Source organism: Perissodus microlepis, chromosome 7 (genome assembly GCF_051167445.1).
Source record: "Perissodus microlepis isolate ML-2025 ecotype Zambia chromosome 7, ASM5116744v1, whole genome shotgun sequence".
NCBI lineage: Eukaryota > Metazoa > Chordata > Actinopteri > Cichliformes > Cichlidae > Perissodus > Perissodus microlepis.
In genome coordinates, this window is record NC_140467.1 from 31,787,522 (window position 1) to 31,810,951 (window position 23,430).

Here is a 23,430-nt window from a genome sequence, read left to right on the forward strand (position 1 = left end):
TCCAGGAACTGGCAGTAGGACTGGGAGTTGAGCTTGACTCCATCCTCAACCCGAAAAAGCCCCACAAGCTCATCTTTGATGATACCAGCCCAAACCAGTACTCCACCTCCACCTTGCTGGCGTCTGAGTCGGACTGGAGCTCTCTGCCCTTTACCAATCCAGCCACGGGTCCATCCATCTGGCCCATCAAGACTCACTCTCATTTCATCAGTCCATAAAACCTTAGAAAAACCAGTCTTGAGATATTTCTTGGCCCAGTCTTGACGTTTCAGCTTGTGTGTCTTGTTCAGTGGTGGTCGTCTTTCAGCCTTTCTTACCTTGGCCATGTCTCTGAGTATTGCACACCTTGTGCTTTTGGGCACTCCAGTGATGTTGCAGCTCTGAAATATGGCCAAACTGGTGGCAAGTGGCATCTTGGCAGCTGCACGCTTGACTTTTCTCAGTTCATGGGCAGTTATTTTGCGCCTTGGTTTTTCCACACGCTTCTTGCGACCCTGTTGACTATTTTGAATGAAACGCTTGATTGTTCGATGATCACGCTTCAGAAGCTTTGCAATTTTGAGACTGCTGCATCCCTCTGCAAGATATCTCACTATTTTTGACTTTTCTGAGCCTGTCAAGTCCTTCTTTTGACCCATTTTGCCAAAGGAAAGGACGTTGCCTAATAATTATGCACACCTGATATAGGGTGTTGATGTCATTAGACCACACCCCTTCTCATTACAGAGATGTACATCACCTAATATGCTTAATTGGTAGTAGGCTTTCAAGCCTATACAGCTTGGAGTAAGACAACATGCATGAAGAGGATGATATGGACAAAATACTCATTTGCCTAATAATTCTGCACTCCCTGTACCTGAGTATTATTGGTAACCACATCCATCCTTTATGACCTCAGTGTGCCCACCTTCTAGTGACTGCTTCCGGCATGATAATGCACCTTGCCACAAAACAAGAATCATCTCAAACCTATTTCTTGAACGTGACAAATGACCTTATTGCACTCAAATGACCTCCACAGTCACCAGATGTCAATTTAACAGAATACCTTTGGTGGTACCGGACATCCATTCAACACAATCGACAAATTTGCAGCCATTGTATGATTTTATCCTGTCAGTGTAAAAAAATAAAACTGATGATAATTTGCTATCATTGGAGTGTGTTATGTCCTCATCAATCTACCAGGTGACATCAGTGGCTTTATCTTTTATACACATCTAATTATTCATAATCTATTCCATGATAACTGTCTTGCCACGTCTCACATGTTTAGTATAGCAGTCTTACCCAGTGAGGAATAATATTCTTTTCTGAAATGATGGAATAAGAGAGTTTCTTAGATTTAAGATTAGATTAGAAGTAGGCTTAATGGTTTATGAGAAAATATAAAAAATATCTGACCAAAGGGATTTAATGTTAGCACACTTAAGGAAAACCATGGCATTTTCAGTAAGAAATCTGCATAGGTTTTGTGCTTAATGTGACTTGTGCTGATACGTTTAGAGCAGCTGTTGCAAACTGAACTCGCAGAATAGATGAGCTGCGGCAAAAAGATGTTAGTATGAAGTTTGTCTTCAAATTCTTCCTGTGCCTGCACCACTTGTGAGGGCATCTGTCAAAATACACACACACACACACACACACACACACACACACACACACACACACACACACACACACACACACACAGAGAGAGAGTCTGGGAAAGTCCTTATGATAGCGGGTTTCACACTCTTCTCATTTATGCTTTGTTCCACAGTCTGATAGAGTGTTCCAACACATTTATAGCCTGGGGAGTGTGTGCGTGCAATTGTTTCTGTGTGTGTGTGTTTGAATGACTTTGAGAAAATGCAAATGGAAATAAAACTCCAGATGAAGTTGTTGCTGTTCTAACAGCAGCCAGACCACATCGGCTCTCTCCCAGGACTCATTAACACTCTTAAATATATATTTTTAATGATAAGACAATTTGATAGGCTGGTGTTCTGTTAAAGCTTTAGCAGCAATTTGTATTACCACACAAATATTCTGAGGTTGCTATTAAAAGGAAAATTTCCACACAGAGGCCCCTCACATGCATTTTACAACTAGCCATGAGGTGAAAATCACCAATGACCTCAGCTTTGCATACAACTGTGACTGTCTACATGAGAACATTTGGGAAGGTGTCAAAATGAACCAATGCACATGATATACACTATATTGCCAAAAGTATTTGCTTGTCTTCCTTCACACATGTGAACTTGAGGGACATCCCATTCTTAATCCATAGGGTTAAATATGATGTTGGCCCACTCTTTGCTGCTCTAACAGCTTCAGCTTTTCTGGGAAGACTTTCCACAATGTTTAGGAGTTTGTTTATAGGAATTTTTGACCATTAATCCAGAAGTGCATTTGTAATGTCAGACACTGATGTTGAGGGAGACCTGGCTCACAGTCTCTAATTCAAAGGTGTTTCTATCAGGTTGAGGTCAGGACTCTGTGCAGGCCAGTCAAATTCTTCACCACACTCGCTCATCCATGTCTTCATGGACCTCGCTTTGTGCGCTGATGTACAGTGATGTTGGAAGAGCAAGGGGCCGTCCCCAAACTGTTCAGACAAAGGTGGGAGCATGAAATTGTCCAAAATGTCTTGATATGATGATTTTTTTTTGAGTAAATCCATTTGTTGATTAATTATTAATTCATGTACTAATAGGGACGTAGAACAGAGAGACCAAATGTATAATAATCCACATTTCATTGTTTTACTCTTTGGTGAAGTTGAGGATACAATATTTTTCTTTATTTTAAATAATTGTTTGCTAATTTGTTGTTTGCTTGTTTTCTGGAAGCTGACACAGTCTCTAAGGGGATAGAGTTTTAGGGATAACTGGAGGAGAGAAGCTGCATTGAGGCATGTAAGACTGCAACTCTCCTTCCTGGTCGAAATTCTGAATAGTGACATTTTGGGGGATTTAATAAGTTTGGCCAGATTTGTAGATATGAAAGCTGCTCCAATCAAAGTGGGATGGATACAAGACCAGGTTTCACCCAGAAGGTTACCCAAATATTTACAAAGCTTACGCCATTTATTATGGCATTTATTTATTTATTGGACACCACTCAGGCAGTCAGAAATTTAAGGAGAACATTCGGCTAAACCTGTCACTCGTGCTCTGATTTAGGAGGGGCCCAGAGAGTCCGTCTTTGTTACACACCGGCTCAATATTACATTTAGTGAACTCTGATTGACATATGCGAATTATAATTTACCCTTAGCCAGCAGTTTAAAATTTCCTTCAATAGAACCCAAAAGTGCAAAGCAGGACACTGGCTTTGAAGAGAGGATGCACTAGTTTCTCGCTTCATTTTGTTCCTTGCCAACCTTCTTATCTTAGTTCTTGTTATTATTTTATATGCTTGCTGTGTTTTATATTTTCTGAGAAACAGCAATAAATGCTGTAACAGTGAACAAGCTGTAGAGAGTGTTATTTGTGGTCATGTTGGGGGCCAGCTGAATCAGTTTTTATTGGTGGAGCACAGAAGACTGTTAGTATAAATCATTTAGTTAAGTATACACACATACATTTGAGGAATGCAACAATGCAATATGAGTGCCGACAGATATGAATAGTCAGACAGAACAAAACAGAGGTTGAATGCATGCAAATGGTACACTGAGACAGATAATTAAGACATGCTCATGCACAATCAGAGCACAAACGATACAAACACATATAAACAGGTTATAAAATCTTTGGTCCTTTCTTTGGGACAATTTTATTGAACCATGAAACAACACTTTTGTGATTTTCCAAATAAACATTTCACACCACCAAAATTTGTTTTTGTTCCCAGTGTTGGAAACTGTAGGAGGCCTTATGGGGGGACTCAGCGTCCCAGACCAGTCCATCCTCCACTCTTCATCTTTGATGTTTTTACTGCTTTATTTTCAGCTCATACGTGGTATAATCTGCACTCCCAACACCTACTTAATGATCTCTATTGACATTTAACATTATTTTTCATCCACATAATTAATAACCAATATATATGCTGTATATATTGGTTATAGTATTGAAGATGCTTAGAAATAACGCACTGGGAGATAAAGTGATAAAGATATTTAAAAAGCTTTGCATTAAAAATTAGCAATAAAACATAAAGAAAAGACAGTAAATGATCTCAGACACATAAACATCTCTGCTCCAGGATAAAAACGTGTACTAACACATTTCTCCCAGGCACGTCTGAAGCTGTTTTATTCCCCTTCTTTCCAAATATGTATCTTTCTGTCACACACATGCACACAGTTACATGCCTTGATTTTGTAAATCTATGCCTTATATTTGGTTATCAATCAATATGTCAAAGCTAAAAGTAACACTGACCTTTGTTTCTTGTATGTAAACAAGCAGATGAAAATAAAACATAAAATATGGAGAATGATCTGTTATTTTCAGAGGTAAAAATGAATAGAAAATGCTCTTGACGGACTGGTGACCTGACTGGGGAATAACCTGCCTCTAAACCTGTGACAGCCCTCCTGTGACCTGTGAGCAATTAAGACATGTGCAAATGAGTGGGCATCATGTGAGATGTCTGCTGCATACTCCTCCCAGCTAGTTTCCTTGCCTAAACCATTAATTTATCAACTTTCTTAACCTGGTGTCTCATTTAGGCTCATGGAGGCAGGGATTGGGACTGAGATAGACTGTGGGAGGAAGCCAAAGTATCCAGAACCAAAAAGCTTTATTGATAACCACTGAAGTTTCTAAAATTGTGCCTACATTTTTAAAGATTATTTGAAAATTGCTTAAGGTTAATCAATGAGATTGTAGGTCAACAAGAAGGACAAATCTGATGAGCTGTATCTAAAAAACAAACAAACCCCTTAACCCCTCAGTAGGGTTTAAAAAAAACTTTAATTTGAGCTGTAATTTAATTGTAAAATTGTGACTGAGGACTCATAACTCATCAGACTTGTCTGTACCTTCAGTCTGATGAGACATTGTGTTTTTGTAATCAGTGTCAGAGAGAATGGAGGGACGATTGATGTGAACAGATAAACTGAAACAACCATGTACCTACATAATTGCACATTTTTTTAAAAAAAATAAATGTGTCTAGGTCATCAATCAGAAAATATCTTGTTTGTGTGTACCCCCTTGATGTACCACTCTTGTGATTATGTGTTCTGTGCATGTACCCTATGTACTCTAACGGTAATGCCATATTGTCAAATATCAACACATACAGACTCAGACATTTTCCTGTAATTGCAGGGGGAGCCTTAGAGAAACTTTACCACACAGTCAAATCAGGGTTGATGATTCTGTCATCTCAGTGAGACTAAAATACAAATTATAACAGTATTCAAAGAATGTCTGTCTGGATACAACCAGTTAATTTATACTGTATACATTGTGCAGTCTTTACCTTACAAATATATAAAGTGCTCTGAGATAACTGTTGCCATGAATGAACCCTAAACGTAAATAGAGCATACAAAACCCAGGTTTTACTTATATACAACAAGGAGAACATAAGTCTTTGTATTGTAACCGCTGTAACGTCACCCTTTGGTCTGTGTTTTGCTTTCTAACTTTCAGTTTTAGAGCCAGAAGTAACAAAACTGAGATGATGAAGTGGTGTGCTAAGTTTTCAGCTAACGCTAGCCAGCTACCTTAGCAAGCTGCATTTAAATGCAATATGAGTGCATTGCACAGACAGAGTTATACCTGTAATGAGTTCCAATAAAAATACACACAAAATACTGTAATTCCATTGCACCAGTGCCAACAACACAGGTTAAGAAGTTTAAATCAGTAACTTGAAGTGAAGGCTTTCACAAAGCTAGCAGCTAAAACTCACTATATCAGCACCAATCTGATTGCCAGTTCAACATATAATATTCAATTCATTAGAATTTTGGTTGTTTAACCCAGTATATATAAAAAATTTTTTTTACTTAAAAGTATATACTTACACTGTTAGACACAAACAGAAAGCACAGAAAAAGAAAATAGACTTGGAACTAACAGAAGCAAAAGGCCAATATGATATTGATTTTTGCAGTGATGATTTAATTGGGAAATTTGGGATGTAAAAACACAATTATTCAGAAATCTAAAATGCTACAAAGTTATTTAGGAATTTATATAGAAGTAACATAATTGAATACAAAGTAGATCTGCTAAAACTGGCATGATCTCTGTTATTTACATTAGTCTCCAAGCACACAGGCCTAGAGACTATTCAGTAGACCATTCAGATACTCCCCCAGTTAATCACTAAGCAGCAGTAAAACTGTGAAGATGTAAAACAAAAAACAAGACCGTTTGGCTTCAAAGGAAAAGTTGCATCTTTGGAAACCTTTATTTTAAAGGTAACCTACTCTCTGGTTTGTGTTTGTAGACATTAATGTCTTCTGAGCAACAACAGCAATCACAAGATTTGGTGACCGCTTTGAGGCCAATTTAATCTGGTGCCTACCAGAAACCTTCAGGAAGCACTTGCCAATTGGGGATTCATTAATAACATTATGACCTAATGAGCGGAGTTCACCAAAGGGTTGCTGACCAGTCTTTAGGCCTGTGTGACTGAATAGGTTGCACTCTACTAGGATAGTCTTTTGTAGGAAATCCAACAAAAAGAGCACTGCATTAACCTAGTCTACTTGAAATAAAAGCAAACATTATTTCAGCTCTGTGCGTACTGACCTCCTTTTGGATTCAGAATCAAGTGACTACAAGATCATCCTCATATTGTAAATTTAGACAAGTTTTGCAAAGCCTACAAGCTACTAAGACCTTAGAACTCCTAAGATGGTAAACATGAGATACTGTGTATTTTGTCATAGATTGTTCTGACACTGTAAATTGTGCACAAAAGTGGATCTTATGAAACATCACAAACATATGAAAATCCCATGGTTCCAGCTTTTAAAATATATTAAATACAACTTTGTTGTTGTTACTGTTATTGGAAATATAAATTATTTATATTTAATGATAACAATGTTAAAAAAATTTCCTTTATGCATTATGCCACTAAATGTTCTCCCTTTTGCTCTAGGCAGTTATCAGTCAGGTTTAGTTCTAACACAAAAATGTTTGCATACACAAAGAAGGAAAAAACTAGCACCTTTTGTTTGACAGTTTAAGACAAATCAAAATGTTGATTATTCACAGAGACCTCAGTCAGATGATTTTGTTCTGTCTGTAAGGAAGCTGAATCACTGTCATGCCACCTACCACTATATGCTGCTGTTTTTAACCCAGAGCTTGTTACTACATGTCCTTAAATTAACTTACACACATAGTGAGCTTGTGTGTGTGTGTGAAAGAGAGAGGCAAAAAAACAAAAACAAAACGCATTCATATGCTTCTGTCTGGGTTTCAAATGTCTGCATGCCTTTATCCACGTATTTGTCTTGTGTTCTATGTGTGTGTCTGTGTGTATTTGCCCCCGACACCACCACAGCACACCACCAACCACAGGAAGAGTGGGAGAGAGAGGAGAGGTGGACACCATGGAGCGGTTAACCTCATGACATCACAAGCACTGAGATGATTGGCTGCTGCCAGAGGCTGGAAGGTTTATAAGCCAGCCGGTAGCCCTACTTTCAGCAGCATCATCACGGTGAAGCAAACCCAGGAGATAAACTAAAGACAAATCACGTCTCTGTGTTTCTGCTGCAGCCGCTGAACCCCTGAAGCTTCCCTCAACTGCAGACAAGGTCAGAATGAATTCATGACAAATTAACATTATATGTAATATATGAAGTTCTTGTCTGGTGTTTGCATTACTAATGCCATGGTTAGAGGTGGGAAACTAGCTTAATGTTTATACAAGCTCCTGAAAATGTGCTTTTTTAGCTTGAAGAATCTATCATTACAATGTGGAAATCTGATTATCAGGTCCTTGACTATATCTGCTGCCTTCTCTAGTGCATGTCCAAAAGAATGTACACAGTCCTTTCCTGACTTTAGTGTCCCCACATTCTTAATGATACAGCACTTAGCTATACTTTTGAAAACAGTGTGCTACCTGCTGGATTTTGCAGAAGACTTTCCTAGCTTTAAAATGTCAAAAAGACTCATAAAGAAACATTTTTCCTAGTCTGATATTTAAAAACTGACCGACTGGTACAGAACCCAATCCTTTATGAGAAAGTCCTCTACACGTCATCATCTAACACCAGTGTTGTACATAAGAAATAAATGTTACAATGAGAGCAAATTGTCGTAGCAAAGCCAGAAATCATGTGGAAAGTTTTAAGCAAAAAGCATAGAGCAGTTGGAACAGTTAGAGCAGCAAATTAAAGCTTGTTTTTGTTTTTAAACTATCACACTTGATGAACCGTGTAGGTGTCCACATACTTTTGCATATGTATAGGATCTCTTTTAAAGAAATTTGTTTGTAAATGACTTTTTTATTTTTATTTTATGATTTTTAATTTCACTATTTTCCCCATAATTAAGCACTAAATGTTAAAGTTTTTGAATAGTTTTAAAAGGCAAATGTCTTTTGTTTAGCAAATAAAAAACAAAAAAATAAATTTGTAATGTAATGGTGTAAATAGCCTTTTCTTTGGAAGAAAGAGAGACTTCTAACAAAATCCATTTTAGCTTATTTTTTTTTATTCATATTGAAATGACCTTCTCAGGAATTTAAATCAGTGCAGAGCAAACTGATAATAAACCCACAAGAGAGTTTGGTTATCCGCTGTGCAGTTTATTGCAGTAACTTATGAGAGTTTGAATTACTGTCTGTGATTGGTTCGAGTCTGTGCAGCTGTTTGATTGGTTTGCCACCAGGGATAGGAAGAGGAAGCTGTGGGCACCAGGAAACCAACCCAGTGTTGACTAGCGACGCTGACAACACGCATACCCACAACAATGCACTGCCAGCTTAAATTTTTGCTGTTAAATATATTTTTGTCAGATATAAATTTAAAAAAACAAAATCCAAATATTTGTCTCTGCTTCCGCTCAATCTTCTGCTTTTCTTACACATAAATTGATTAATCACTAAGCATATTTTAGTCTGGTTCGATCTTCAAAGAATAATCTGTGTAACTAGATTCAAGATCTTTTACTTCGAACAATGAAAACTGTTTACCACAGACAGTTTTGAATGATGGATGGACAAATTGAGACCTGAAAAAAGTCCTTAGCAATACAGACTGGGGAAATTAAGAGACTCCTGTCAGCCCTCTTGCACTGATAATCTTCTTCACTCTGAATATTTCTTCATTCCAACTTCCTTGCTGCTATAAATCCTGGGTAAACATTTTCAAGTAAAAAGAGGATAGCTTATCTAAAATTCACAGCTGCTTCCTGGTATACTTTCACATGTTTTTTTAGGGTGCTTAAGAAAAAAGCATTGTAAGTTAATGCAATATTAGATGGACAAGTGTTTTATTAAACCCAGTTTGTCTCTGAGATGCTAAAAGTTCAACAAAAGAGTGACTTGTTTGAAAAAAGTACCAGTCACCGGTAACCTGCACCAACCCAAAGAAAAATGCTACGGTTTCAGAGCTCACACAGCATGTAACTTCCTATAAAACCACAATGTGTGTTGTTTTTTTAAATTGTTGGTTTTAATTTAATAAATAAGATAGATGAAACATATAAATTGCCTTTAAAATTGCTGGCTGATTGGTTACAATTAACCCTGCTTCGACTCTTTAAGCTAAACTAACTCTTAGCATCACTTGAGTGTACAGTTCTAAGAGCAGTATCAAACCTCCTAACCACAACAGCAATAAAGCTAAACCCAACACCTAACCTAATCTTAACCCGAAAACCAATTCTGAAATCCTAAAAAAAGCTATTTGTAAAAGTGAAGTAAAAATCAAACTGTCCTTACTTTAAAGGTCTAAAGCAGTGGTCCTCACCAAGATAGAAAAACAAGAACAATACACACACTTAAAGTTACTTCCATTGCACATGTGCATGTGTGGTTGCTTTTCATGAAAAATCAGCACTTATTTCCCAAGCAGCCCAAGTTAGACCCAGAAAGGACAGAACAAAAATGTCCATGCTTTCAAGGTCTGAAACATAATCCTCACACAGTGCAATATACAAAAATACACGCATACACAGCTACAATTACTGCCACCATACATATGAGGTTGTTTTAACTTAGTCCTGAAATCAGTCCAGACAATAAAGAACAAAATGTCTTTATTATACTTTATTCTCTAGGTTTAAGGTTAAAACTTGTTCTCATAAAGAATGAATAAATACATGCTCGCATACAGCAACAGAGACATCTGACATTATGCAGTTGCGCTGTGGCTTTCCATTTATAACTTAGTGAATTACACACTATAGGAAAAGTCCATCATTAAAGATAAGCACTTAGACTGTTCCTCCCACAGCAAACACCAACATTAAAGCTTGTTAAAGAACATGACGAGAAAAGAGAAGAAGGAACTAAAAGACATAAAGACAAAACAACAATGAAATAAACTCACTAACAAAAAAGATTCACATTGTTGCATTGGCTGTGCTTTATTTTTTGGCTCACCCCATGTACACCAACCTCCCTGCTACTGAAAAGTGTTTATTGAGCCTTGACTGAAAATAGTCCTCTACAAAAACACAAAAAGCATCACAGAATAATTCATAGTATTGTAAACTAGACTCGGGCAGTAGAAAATCAAACAAAGTCATTTTTCTAAAAACATTCTCGAACAAAATGAATCTCCTTCTAAATGGTACCTGTTATTTTTCTCCTGTCTTTTTTTTTGGGCCCCAAATTAGCGATTTTCCTGCTGTGATGACAGAGAAAATGTTTTACTGTATCGAACTGAGTCGTCAAAGGCACATAGCTCTCTTTAGCTCTGTAATTAAGGCCTTAATGACTCCCTGGGACATACCAAGGACGGTTAACAGTCATGTGACTGTACAGCCTCCGCTTTTAGGAAGGAATCTGGGTGAGAGGCTGACATGTCATTGTGTTTCCTGTGAAGTTATGGCTTTCAGACGAGTATTTTGGTGCCGAGCGCTGTGTATCATGATTATGATTTATTGTTTTATTGTGATGTTTTATTGTGTGACTTCAAGCTGCGTTTTTTCTGGCTTTCTCCTCCAACCAGGCATCAAACTGTGACACAATGAAAGTGGCTGTTGTGTTTGTTCTGCTCTTTGCCACAGTTCTCTGCCGGCCGGTGAGACACTTTTGTCAAATCAAAACTACACCCAGATTAAAAATAGATAAATTAACTCAGAACATAACATGTTTTATCATGCCATTTTGTCATAAATTTCACTCTGGTGCCTTTGTTTTTCTAGGCGAGAAAACTTTCCAGTTCAGAGAGCTCTGAGGAAGTGGTAAGTATTCCAAGAGAGGCCGGTGGGAGGTGGTGAGAGAAAGAGTGAGACATCCATGGTGTTTTTCTCTTCCACAGGTGAGACGACCAAAACCTCCAGCACTCAGAAAACAGGCGTCTGTGGTTCTTAAGGCTCGTCCCCCACCTGTGCAGGTAAAATATTTTTTTGTGTCCATTTATCATTTTGTCAGTTTGCTCTCCTCTCATTCTTTCTTCTCTCTTATCTTCCCTCCAGTATCTTCTCCTTATTTTGTCCTTGCAGTAATGGTTCTCCTCTAATTTTCTGCTGTCTGGGCTGTCAGCCACTTTCACCTACTCACTTAAATCTCACAAGGCACATATGTGATATCTGATAACAAAACCTATTCAAAGTACTGTTTTATGGGAATTCAACAATATTTTACTACATGTTTTATTGTTACATCGTAAAAATATAGTAAAAGTGTACAAGTATAATCAGGCAAACGTCAGAGTAAGGCAGAAAAGTGATCAGCTAATTATTAAAGTTTAATAACTGCACAAACACAATTACCAGAAGGCCAAATAGGTAGATTTAAAATGCTTTTTTTGATTGGCTAAAAGTCAAATCCTCAAAAATTGTTCAAAGTAATGTGAACAATGTAAATTATAAAAGGGAAGGTACAATATCTTGGACACACCAATATGTTAAAATGAGGCAAAGCATCATATTTTTAGATGCACTTCATCTGTGGCTATGTGCTACTGGTAGCTGGAGTTTAGTGAGACTACGGGTAAAATCTTTGTTATACAGAGCAGAGAAAAGCAGGAGAACTAGGATTTTTAAACTTGTAGTTCAACAGCTCATTCTGATTTTAGCTGTGAAGTAGAGATGCAACCTTTAAATAATCTCCTCTAGCTGGGTTCAGCTTAAAGTACAAATTTTATAAAAGCAATGAAAGAAAACTAAAGGACGATTTCAAAGATTGTTTCTTCCAAAGAAAGGACTCTTTACAGCAATGATGATTAATCACATTCATTGCACGTCTCCCATCTTGCAGAATGTTGTAGCAGCCGCGGCTGCTGGTTCAGATGAGAGCGCAGAGACTTCAGAAGAGGAGGAGGTGAGAGATGAGCAGCAGAGGTCAAAACAGTGATCATTTATGTTACAATGCATTTATTGTTAAACTCTTATAACATTGTGTTTTAATGGTTGTTGCAGCATCAGCAGCAGGTGGCAGCCGAGGCGCTACCTGAAGTCAAATCTGTCGTCACAGACACAACTTCAGATTCGCCCTCTGTTAACAACCAGGACAGTGAAGACGGTGATGATGATGATGAAGCAGAGGAGAGTGTGAGTAAAAATGTCCTGTGAAAACCTTTTCATTACTTCTTTAAACAACAGGAATTTATTATTTCAAACAATTAGTCTCATGTGTGTCACATTTCTCAAGCTTAAGTTTAGATATTTGTGTCAATAAAAATTTTAAATATAAAATGCATTTTAGCCATACTGATGAAGATATGAGTCATGGACAATTTAAACTAAACTACTAGAAAATCAGTAGGAATTTTTGCCAACTCCTATATCTTGTCTACAGGAAACAGAGGAGGAAGAGGAGGAGGAGGATGAATCCAGCGACAGCTCAGAGTCTGGTGAGTCCTCCACGCCTGCTCCTTCTACAGTAGCCCCTGTGGTTGTCACAGAGACACCGGCCCCTGAGCCGACTGATGAGCCCATTGTGGCCACCGTCGTCACCGATACAGCCCGCGGTGACAACCTGGGAGGCTACCCCAGCGAGTACAAGTCCATCGTTTATGTGGAGGAAAAATCCTATCACAAGGCTCCCGGGCCCTACAAGTCCTATGAGTTTGAGGACACAGGAAAGAAGACAGCCTATTCAATGACCGACGGCAATGAGGTGGAGAAGCTGCCAAAGGTGTATAAGGTACAGTTAGCTTTATCAATTTCTGAAAGACTGAACCAGAATTGGTCCTTAAAGTTAGCAGAATCCCTAACCCTCATTTTAGATTACTGCATTAAAAGTTTAAAATATAATGTTGATAAATATGCAAACTAACCCTCACATCTCTCCTTTGACCTCTAGACTATTTATGTCAACCCTGAACTCCTGGAGGAAGACACCAGCACCCCTGAGGTGGAGAGCCAGGGTCTGGATGCGTCCTCTGGCACATCTCAGGATCCGGACCCCCGCCAGGCTGATCTGGCAGAGGAAGAGGAGAGCACCAGCACCAGTGACCCCACCACCAGCGAGAGTGAAAGCAGCAGCACCCCAGAGGAAGAAGAGGAGGAAGAGGAGAGCGCCAGCACCACCAGCGATAGCACCAGCCAGGAGGCCGAAGACGAGGAGAGCCAGAGCAGCGAGGAGGCTACAGCCACACCTGGAGCTGCTGACGCTGACTCCGATGAGAGTGACAGCACTGAGAGTGATTCTGATGAGGAAGGGGCAGCACCTGACACCACCACTGACATCCCGGCAGTTATCACTGCCAAGTAAGCCCATCTAGGAAATAGAGTGGGCGGTGGTGTCTGAATCACATAATGTGTGCACACTGCATCCATGTGCAAAGAGCCCCCTCCCGAGCCCTTTTCCCCTGCAGGGTCCAATAGGGATGACCAAGGCTGAATTATTATTGACTCATGTTTTCAGCTGATATTTCCATGAAAATCTGTGCATCATCTAAAAAAGCACATGTGTTTTGCTCTCTAGGGTTTTGGCTAAATAAACCATTAACGCCTTTATCCTGTGGTCCTTGTAAATCTCATCTTTGATCCAGTAGGGGAAAAGAAGTTAATTGAACTTTAAAAATGACGACTGCTACCTGTAACAGGAGGTTGACCGACCTCATGATCTTTGCTCCTTCCCCTTCTCCCTTCTCTTCCAGCAGGGTACAAGGTCAAAACTGATAAAGAACAAAAACGCTGACAAAGTTGAGTCCTCTTGTCTACACTAGCACAAAACTGCCATTTACTATTAATTAATAACTGCAATACGCAAACATACAATGTTCTTATGCTTAATAAATAAATGCAAATGCACATTTTATATTTAAATACATTTGTAATACTTGTAATCATTTTGAAAATAATCAAATTTAAAACTGACATTAAGTCACACATTTGCTGCCAGTGTGGCTTAGCTTTTTTGCTCGCTAACATTACATTTTGCTGGTGTAGATAAAAGGATCCAGGCAAAGAACAAAAAAAATCTTCTATTACAGGGTTCAATCAGATATAGATACAGTACACACATACAGACAACACAGCCCTGTTTATTTGCACAGTTGCTACCTACACTACATGTTGTTTGTCCCATGTTGTTTACTGTAATGTACCATAATGTACCATTTCTAAAATATTAATAAAGTTCTTTTTCATAAAAACCCATCTTGGTTGTGTAAGCATAAACACTATTCTGAAGTTTACCGCATAGTCCTGTGAAAAAGTTTACACAAGACTCTATGTGGTGAAAAACTAACTACACGCCACGTAATTCAGTAGCTCGCATTAGCAGCAATAACTTCAAGTAATGATTTTATATATGACTTGATCAGTATCTCACATCATTTCCCCCCACACTTGATCCAGTTTATTTAGGGTTGCAGGCATTCATTTATGCACAGCTTTGTTGAGGTCCTGTGGCTACAAAACAAACCCAAATCATCACACTTCCACCGCCATGCTTGACAGCGAGTATGAGGTCTTTGTTTTGATATGCTGCGTTTGGTTTTCACCAAATGTGGCGCTGTGGATTCTGGCTGTGGATATGGATTTGCAAAACATCTTTGCTTCACCAAAGGACATTGTTCTAGAAGTTCAATTTGATTCAGTTCAATTCAATAATATTAAATAATGGTAAATCACATACAAGGTCATCTCAGGGCACTTTATATTATTATATCGTAAGGTACTGGCCCCACAACAATATAGACGCGACCCCAACAATCAGAAGATCCCTATGAGCAAACAATTTGAAGTCTTTTGCACATGATTGCTATGTTTCTAAATACAGTAAGCAAGGCAACAGTGATATAGAGAAATACAAAAGTATTAAAGTGGAGAAAAGTAGAGATTGTAAACAACTGAAAAGTTTGGTAGACTTGTATCCAGCCATTTAAAAAAAAGTTTAAAGGGGACAATCTTAACAATTAATGTCACTCATGTCTGTGTGGTAACTTTGATGCTGGAGCCTAACAAGTACTGAAAAATATTCTCATAAACAAGGGAATCTGAGCAGCTGACTCTTTCAGTCAAATTGGAAGCAAAACTACACAAACCACAATCTTTAATACTGCTCAACTTTAATCTTTAATCAAATGTTAATGGGTTATAAAAAATTTTAATGGGTAATATAAAAAATATATATTAAAAAATAGGTTATATAATTTTCTCCTCATGCAGTATTTATGATTCAAGAGAGAAATTAGCTATAGTACTAATCCTTGAATGGTGGGCCTTACTCCCTGGTGGGTTATGAAACATACATTTTTCTTCCCCACAATAACAATAAACCAGTAAACAACTGGAAAATTATAAGTTAAAAGTGTTTATGTATTATTTGTAAAATCAATGCATAATTCAGCTAGTGTGTGATTGTGATTTTTGGTACTGAAGTCAAGTTTTGTTAATTTCCCCGTTTCTTTAAAAGTTAAATCATGAGGTCAAAGCCTGGCCCAGAATGAACCCTGGCACAATGTATAGGCTGAATCTAAAAGACTGTTTGTCCAGACTTTACCTTCCATTCTGTTTATGTTCTACTGTCTGTCAAATGCGTAATACACACATTTAAACACATGTGCAGACACATAAATGCAGACTTTAGACAGATTGCAGGGTATAATCAGTTCTCCCAGACTGCAGCAGTGAAGATCCTCAGGCAAAAAGACAAGAAAATTAAAAATAAAGTAAAGTGTGATGCTGTGCTTCTCAAGACTGTGAGCTGCATGATGTTGAGAAATGTACAGTGCAATACTGAAACAACACATCTTATTATGCATTTGATATGTCATGCCCTGAGCATATGCAGGACTGAAAACAAAGAGATGTGCTCTTTAAAAAGAACCCTGATTACAAATATATTTGTAGTTTCAATTTCATGTAACCTTAATTACTAGACTTTTGGTCTCATTAATTTTGTATAGATTTGAATATTAATTTATTTTGTCTATTAAGTTGTGCAGGATTACCTTATGTCTTTGCAGAATTTGGTATTTTAAATTTCCATTCATACCTGCTTATGCTGGTACTGTTTCAGTGTTACATCATCTGAGTAGTACGTTGGGAAGAAGAGTGAGTCTTGACTATAGGAGATGCTTTCAAGAAAAACAGTGCTTTGCCATTAATCCACAGCCCAAACAGTAGAAAACCCTTCCACACAGGTTCAAATTAACACGAACATCGGCAATTTCACTATTCTCTTAATAAAAAAATTATAAAATTTATAAAAAAAGTGTCATAGCATCCATCCAACATGTTCACATGCTCAAACATGGCTAATAATAACTGGGCTTGTAGGTAACAGAATAGAATAGAATAGAATACTTTTATTGTCACTATACAGTTGTACAATGAGATTGCGAGCATCTCCAACTCAGTACAAACATGTATGTGTGTCTGTGTGTGTGTGGGAGGGGAGGGGGGGGGGGGCACAGTTCTGCAGCACTATATACATATGAACAGGATTAAGAGAAAAAAAAAAAATGTAAGCAGGCTGAACAACTTGAAACCAGGGTAGGAACTGTGTTTCATGATGTTTGCTGCTCTGCTGAGGCAGCAGGAGGAATAAATGTCAATCAGGGAGGGGAGAGGGCAGCCAATGATCTTCTGTGCTGCCTTGACTGCACTCTGAAGCCTTGCTCTGTCCGCCTTAGTGCCTCTACTGTATCATACGCAGTATGTTAGCAGGCTCTCAATGGATAAGTGGTAGAAGGTCAGCAGCAGGCTGGAGTCCAGCTTGTACTTCCTGAGGACCCTCAGAAAGTGCAGCCGCTGCTGGGCCTTCTTGACGACCCCTGAGATGTTGTCTGTCCAGGAGATGTCAGCGGAGATGAGGACACCAAGGAACACACTCCCCGTTGATGTATAGTGGGGCTAAGTCAGTGCTCTGCCTCCTGAAGTCGACAATGACCTCTTTGGTTTCCCTGGTGTTCAGTGCCGGGTTGTTTTCTGAACGCCATGCTGCCAACTTCAGGACTTCCTATCTGTAGTCTGCCTTGTCTCCCTTTGAGATGAGTCTGACTACCGTGGTGTCATCAGCAAACTTGATGAAGAGGTTGTTGTTGTGAGTTGGACTGCAGTTGTGGGTATAGAGAGAATACAATACCGGAAATACCTGGAAAACACGTAATGTCTGCAAATTTTGAACAAAAATAAGTTTGAGTTAGGAAACAAACTAACTAACAAACTAACTAACTAACTAACTAACTAACTATGAATTTAAACCAAGAAATTCGAAAAATTTTTGTTAGCATTTAGTCTTTGGATCAATTTTCTGCTTAAAATTTAGTTAATTGAATTTATTGATTTATGTGTTAAATGCAACACATCTGGGAACTATGGATGAGTAGAAGGTAGGAAGCTCCTCAAGGAGATGAAGACTGGAAGCTAAAATTAGGAAAGGATGAACTGAGGTGCAGAAGACAACATGACGTCCATAACTGAGGCTCTAGAAAGTGTCACTAGGCTGAAGACATATACCAGAGAGATATGTAGGAATATGTTTGTGTGTTTGTGTAGGAATATGTTAAAACTAATTCAGACAGTATTTGAGCTAGCACAAAAGCTTGAATGGGCTTGCTCGATTTTATCTATCAGATTTTTAACAATCCTTTGCCCCATGTATTCCACAGACAACCACATGTTCTCTGTTGCAGATATAAAAATCTGTAATTTCCTTTTTTTTTTCTTTTTAGCCCTTTTAGCTTTCCATTAGTTTTGGTTTATTGTGTCATTTTCCCCAGTGCATCTCTTTTACTGTTATTATTATACTCTTGAATGTTATTTGCTATTAGAAATTTGAATTTATTGCCCTACTTCTTATTAAATCATTACAATCACCACTTTTGTTATTGTTAATTTTGTGTTTCAAATCATATTTATTGTTTCTTTGATCATTTTACTTGCAGATTTGACTCTGTACACATCCTAACGGTCGACTTTTGCCAAAAACTGAATTCCTCAGCTAACAGAAACTGTAATAATTAACCATTCCCACTAGATGGAGCTAGATAGGTCGTTGTTATAGCTCAATGCTGAGCTTCTTATCCACCCAGCTAAGACAACCCTATTTTGGTTCTTGACGAGTAATCCAGGCATCACACAAACAGACAGACAGGCATCAGTAGGCTATAGTATTCTTTATTGCTTTATTTCCTAAAATCTGTAGATTAACATAAAAAACAAGAATCCATTAATCTGTTTTTGTTCTCTATAAATTTAAAAATTCAATTTGCCAAATTGTGTGTTCTTTGAATTTTTGTGGTGATAAATAAGAATAAAGGGATAAACTACAAATAAAAGCGTTTTGTAAAAAGTATTTACTTATTTACAAAACTGTTATTGTATGAGTCACAATTAGTGTGCAGTTGGACCTTCACATCTGATTTCATAACAAAACCTGTCAAGATGGTGATAACGAGACTTCGTTAACTAATGCATGATGTCCATAGAGCCTCAGCCACTTTTTATACAATTACAATTAATAAAAGAATGCTTTCAGACATATAAATGATTGTTTATTGGGCCCAAATGTATTCTGCAGCAGGACAAAAACACCAAACACACAGCCAAAGTCATTAAGAACTACCTTCAGGACAAAGAAGAACTGGAAGTGATGGTTCGGCCCCCACAGAGCCCTGATATTAACATCATCGAGTGTGTCTGGGATTACATGAAGAGACAGAACGATGTGAGGATGCCTACATCCACAGAAGATCTGTGGTTCGTTCTCCAAGAAGAATTGTTGCTGTTTTAAAGGCAAAGGGTGGCCACACCAAAAATTGATTTGATGTCGATTTCTCTTTTGTTCATTCACTGCATTTTGTTGATTGATGAAAAATAAATGATTAACACTTCCATTTTTGAAAGCATTCTTTATTTATAGCATTTTTTCTCACCTGCCTAAAACGTTTAATTTAAGAATTACATGATTGGATGATATAAATATGACCATATTTTTTTTATTCTGTATGGCTTTTTTTTCTTTATTAGAAAAAAAAAATCAGCAGTTGTTGTATCATCAGGCATATTAGGTCCAAACAAGTCCAAAGCAGTATAAAACAGTAACAATCAGCAACATTTAGGTCTTCTTTTGCCTCTCTGTTCTACATTTAATCTGTGAACATGTACATTTATAGCGTGCAATTACAGAACCCCACTGTGGTAAGGACTCACCAGCATGTACAGACAACAGACAAGAGCTGACGCGACACACCCTCCCCAGTCTATAAACACACTGCTGTGGGATACATATTCTGGATACCTCACAAAGAGTAATAGCCTTTTGTTGTTGTTTTGTAAAATTTAATCAGTAACCATCGCTGGCCTTGGATGTTTTTTCTGCTTGGCCACATATCTTTACACTTCCAACATATCAGCAGATCTTTCCAGAAAACCTGAAGTTAATTTTAACACATTGTAAGAATTGTCCTCAAAGCTGCAATAAACATGCAAACAGAGTATTTTCATTTAATATAATTAAATATTTAAGTGCTTTTGTTTACATGAAATATGCTATGAAGCAATAGCTAGCTAATAGTTTACCTAAAAACTGCAGGTCATCCACTCCATTTCATAGGACTAAACAGCAGTGAAAGATAAAAAATTCGTCTAAATGTACATTTAGTAGCACACACACACACACACACACACACACACACACACACACACACACACACACATATGTATATATATATATGTATAAGAAATATATATTATATATATATAAGAAAAATACATTTTCTTTACTGACAGTTCACAGTACTAGTAAGCATGAGTGAAATCATCCATTTGAACCAGACTTCACACACTTTGCTTTTTGTAACTCTGCAATGTGTATAATGTTCATTTAAAATTGGCTTTAAGAAAGTATTGCGTTATCATCATGCCATCACATTCTCTGCCCCGTTATTTTGACTTCTAAATTTAAGATGTCTCTTAATTCTGCTGACTGCATGCTAAAAAGGGGGAGTTAAAAGGTAACACAACCTCTGTTACTTCTTTAAGGGAAAAAAATGGATTCAAAATAATTCAGCATCCTATTGGAACTTCTCATTCTGTACACGTTTTAAAGAATCAGATTTTATTGTATATGTCCAATGTTTCTCAGTGTAAACCAACGTTTTATTGCTGTCTTTCTAAGTTACTGCAACATGCAAAGCAGAGTTCTGATTGTGATGATCTGATAACCATCAAACCAGTGCATAAGCACTTCCTTTTTAAAGCCATTTTGAAATACAAGGAAAAGAATTTATAAAAAAGCAAACTGGGAAACAATATGAAGACTTTATTTTTTCTAAATTGGATAGAAAGTGTCCACAGGCGGCTCACTAAAGTCAAACATTTGTTCAACAATATGGCTCTCGTTGTCTGACTGTTGCTCAGTTGTCTCCTCTGTTGTCAGTAATGGGAGCTGCTGTTGGAATCAGCACTGTAAAGCACTGATCACATGTTGGTGTGGCATTGACAGATGGGGTTGGTGTTGCTGGAAGGGGCGTCGTCTTCATCACAATTGGTTGGTCAGTACCCATTGTGCTTACTTCAGGAGGGACTGTACTCCCCTCTTCAACAGTTGTCATCGCAGTAGAGGTCATGACTGGCGTGGTCACTTCGGGATCGATAATCTCCTCAGAGGACAACCCCCCCTCCTCAGATGATTGACTTTCTGAAGATTCGCTGGAGCTCATGGAGTTGAAAGCATCCCCAGTGAACCTGTGGTGATAATGTTGCATTTTGTGGTCGGGAATATCGGCATCATGATGCCTTCTGAAAGCCATCTGTGGTGGAAAAACCAAATAATAGAGACAATACCCTCAGATTCTGTTAAATAAGCACACTGTTTTTTTTTTTTCATTTAAGTACTTGTTTAAAAAAAATCTGTGTTTGTCTGGCAGAAAAATATAATTTTAATGACGGTGTTTAAAAGGTTTAAAAACACTTTTAATGTAGCCCCACAATTCGCCAAAACATAAATTTTATGTCCCTTAAAGTTACAGAGAAATGTTTTAAAACGATCCCGAAACAACCATTAATCAGCACAGACTTCTTACACGCTACTGTCACATTAGAAAACATCATTCAACGTGAAAATATCCCAACAAAGAGCAAATGTATGAATAGAATTTTTCATTTAGGACAGGTTATAAATGAAAAAGATGGAAAATTAAATTACTGTGATATAAGTTGAGGATAAATGCCACGATGAGGAAGTATCATAAAATAAATTGAAAATTTCAAACAAATATTTCAAAAAAATGTTTTTTATTCATAAAAAAGGGAGATTGAAACTGGTTGAAATCCAGTAAACAATCTAAATGCTCAAATGGACTAAAATCCTTTGCACATAATCCTATTTGTTTTATATAAACATTTGCGTGCTGTTGGATGTGTGGTTTGGGAGTATGTAGGCTGTAATTGTTTGGATGGCAGTAATCCCAAAGTGTCATCCCAAATCATAGCGTGTATAAAAAGATGGACATATCCGCTGTGACGTCGCCCACTGGTTTGTGAAACCCCGCCTTTAAGCCTTGTGGCTGAGCATCTTGGTGTTTTGAAACAGGGTGGGATGAGGGTTTATCTGCTCATAAAACCAAGGGATACACATCGTATGATAGCTATGCTGAAAATTACAGAGTAGATCAGCACAAAGTAATTTACTGAGCAAACTTCATGTTTTGTGTTTAACCTACTGGTTCAAACCTTAAAATCAGCAGCAAAGTACATCTGACTTCTTTTTGAAACCAATGGAGTCGCTCCCCACTGTTCATTTGAAGGACTGCAGAGTGATGTCATGTTTCAGACCAAGACCTATGCCAGTAGACACTATGCATCCCAAAGTGTTGGCTAGTTTAATCAACTAATTACTCAAGTTGAGGGTCACACATCCCAAGGGGCACAGCTTACTGTAACGCCAACAAATTGGTAGAAATCTATGAAATGCGGTTGAGTTCAAGTAAAAAGTGGAATAAAATGGAGAAACTCGAGTAAAATATAAATATCTCAAGTATCTCAAGCTGAGAGAGATGGCAAGAAAACAGCATAAGTGAGGAAGATAAGAGAAGTTTGCGGTTCTTTTGCGGGTTAACTTACTGGCTTGGCAGATGTTGTTGTAAGAAGGGCGATGACGAGGGCGGTTTTCAGAAGTTCCATTTCTGATTGATTGCTGTCTGTGAAGGAGGGAAACCACAGAGAAAAACGGTCACACAATCCAGAAACAAGACACTCTGACAGGGTGGGCATGACGGATGTACACCGAAACGTGTTATAAATGAAATGAAAATTTAATTAACAGTTGTTCATAGAAGCAGTTATCATCATCAAATTTTATAAAGTATGAATTAAAAAACAAAATACAATCTGTTAAAATAATAATAAGAAGAATAAAAGAAAAAACTCACCACTTTCTGGTCTGTAGTTTATAAATTCTTTTAAATCCTCTGTAAAATCAATCCAACTCTCTGCTGCTGTTTGTTGTTTATCAGTGTGCAAAGGTGTGTGACTTCAGTGGAGGCAGTGGCTCATATATACTGCCTGGCAGAGAGCTGGGCTGGGCATGGCTGTGACGAGGACCTGAGAGAAGGATTGAGTAATACTGTGTTTTCCAGGGCCAGAGTGAAAGGGAGGGACAGGACAGAAGGTTTTTAGCACACATTATAACTCACCAAAATGCTACAAAATTAGCACTGAGATTATTTATCGTGTCTGCTGAGTTATGAGCTTTACTGGCAGATGCTTGCATTGTTTTGATCATCAGAATTAAAGACGGGCTCTGAGTCTGTGTAAATACCTTCTTGTAAATGAATAATTACACCTCAATGAGTTTAACGGGATATACAAATGAGAGCTCAGCGTGAGGGGTTGAAATTGGATTTTGCTCCAATTTCAAACCCTCACTTTGAGCTGT

General features: G+C 37.9%; 2 protein-coding genes across 2 annotated transcripts; one reads left to right on the plus strand and one right to left on the minus strand.

Moving 5' to 3' along the window:
- The first annotated feature begins 7,626 nt into the window (after positions 1-7,626).
- Positions 7,627-14,715, plus strand: spp1 (secreted phosphoprotein 1). The gene is made up of 8 exons (XM_084934664.1): positions 7,627-7,729; positions 11,099-11,170; positions 11,295-11,333; positions 11,411-11,485; positions 12,352-12,414; positions 12,513-12,644; positions 12,892-13,239; positions 13,399-14,715. Exons 2-8 carry the CDS (start codon positions 11,117-11,119, stop codon positions 13,807-13,809), a joined length of 1,122 nt encoding a protein of 373 aa, XP_084790790.1. The 5' UTR covers positions 7,627-7,729; positions 11,099-11,116; the 3' UTR covers positions 13,810-14,715.
- Positions 14,716-20,799: 6,084 nt separating this feature from the next.
- On the minus strand, positions 20,800-23,006 carry LOC146383427 (uncharacterized). The gene is made up of 3 exons (XM_084932572.1): positions 22,925-23,006; positions 22,617-22,693; positions 20,800-21,304 (listed from the first exon to the last, which is right to left on the minus strand). The coding sequence occupies exons 2-3, from the start codon at positions 22,674-22,676 to the stop codon at positions 20,909-20,911; spliced, it is 456 nt and encodes a 151-aa protein (XP_084788698.1). The 5' UTR covers positions 22,677-22,693; positions 22,925-23,006; the 3' UTR covers positions 20,800-20,908.
- Between the last annotated feature and the right edge of the window lie 424 nt (positions 23,007-23,430).

Bases quoted from the DNA above. Each gene is read 5' to 3' on its own strand.
- LOC146383427 (XM_084932572.1), bottom strand. From the start codon at position 22,676: ATGGAACTTCTGAAAACCGCCCTCGTCATCGCCCTTCTTACAACAACA. The intron at 21,305-22,616 runs GTAAGTTAACCC...TTTCCACCACAG, and splicing joins CAACAACATCTGCCAAGCCA to ATGGCTTTCAGAAGGCATCA.
- spp1 (XM_084934664.1), top strand. From the start codon at position 11,117: ATGAAAGTGGCTGTTGTGTTTGTTCTGCTCTTTGCCACAGTTCTCTGC. The intron at 11,486-12,351 runs GTAAAATATTTT...CCCATCTTGCAG, and splicing joins CTCGTCCCCCACCTGTGCAG to AATGTTGTAGCAGCCGCGGC. The intron at 13,240-13,398 runs GTACAGTTAGCT...TTTGACCTCTAG, and splicing joins AGCTGCCAAAGGTGTATAAG to ACTATTTATGTCAACCCTGA.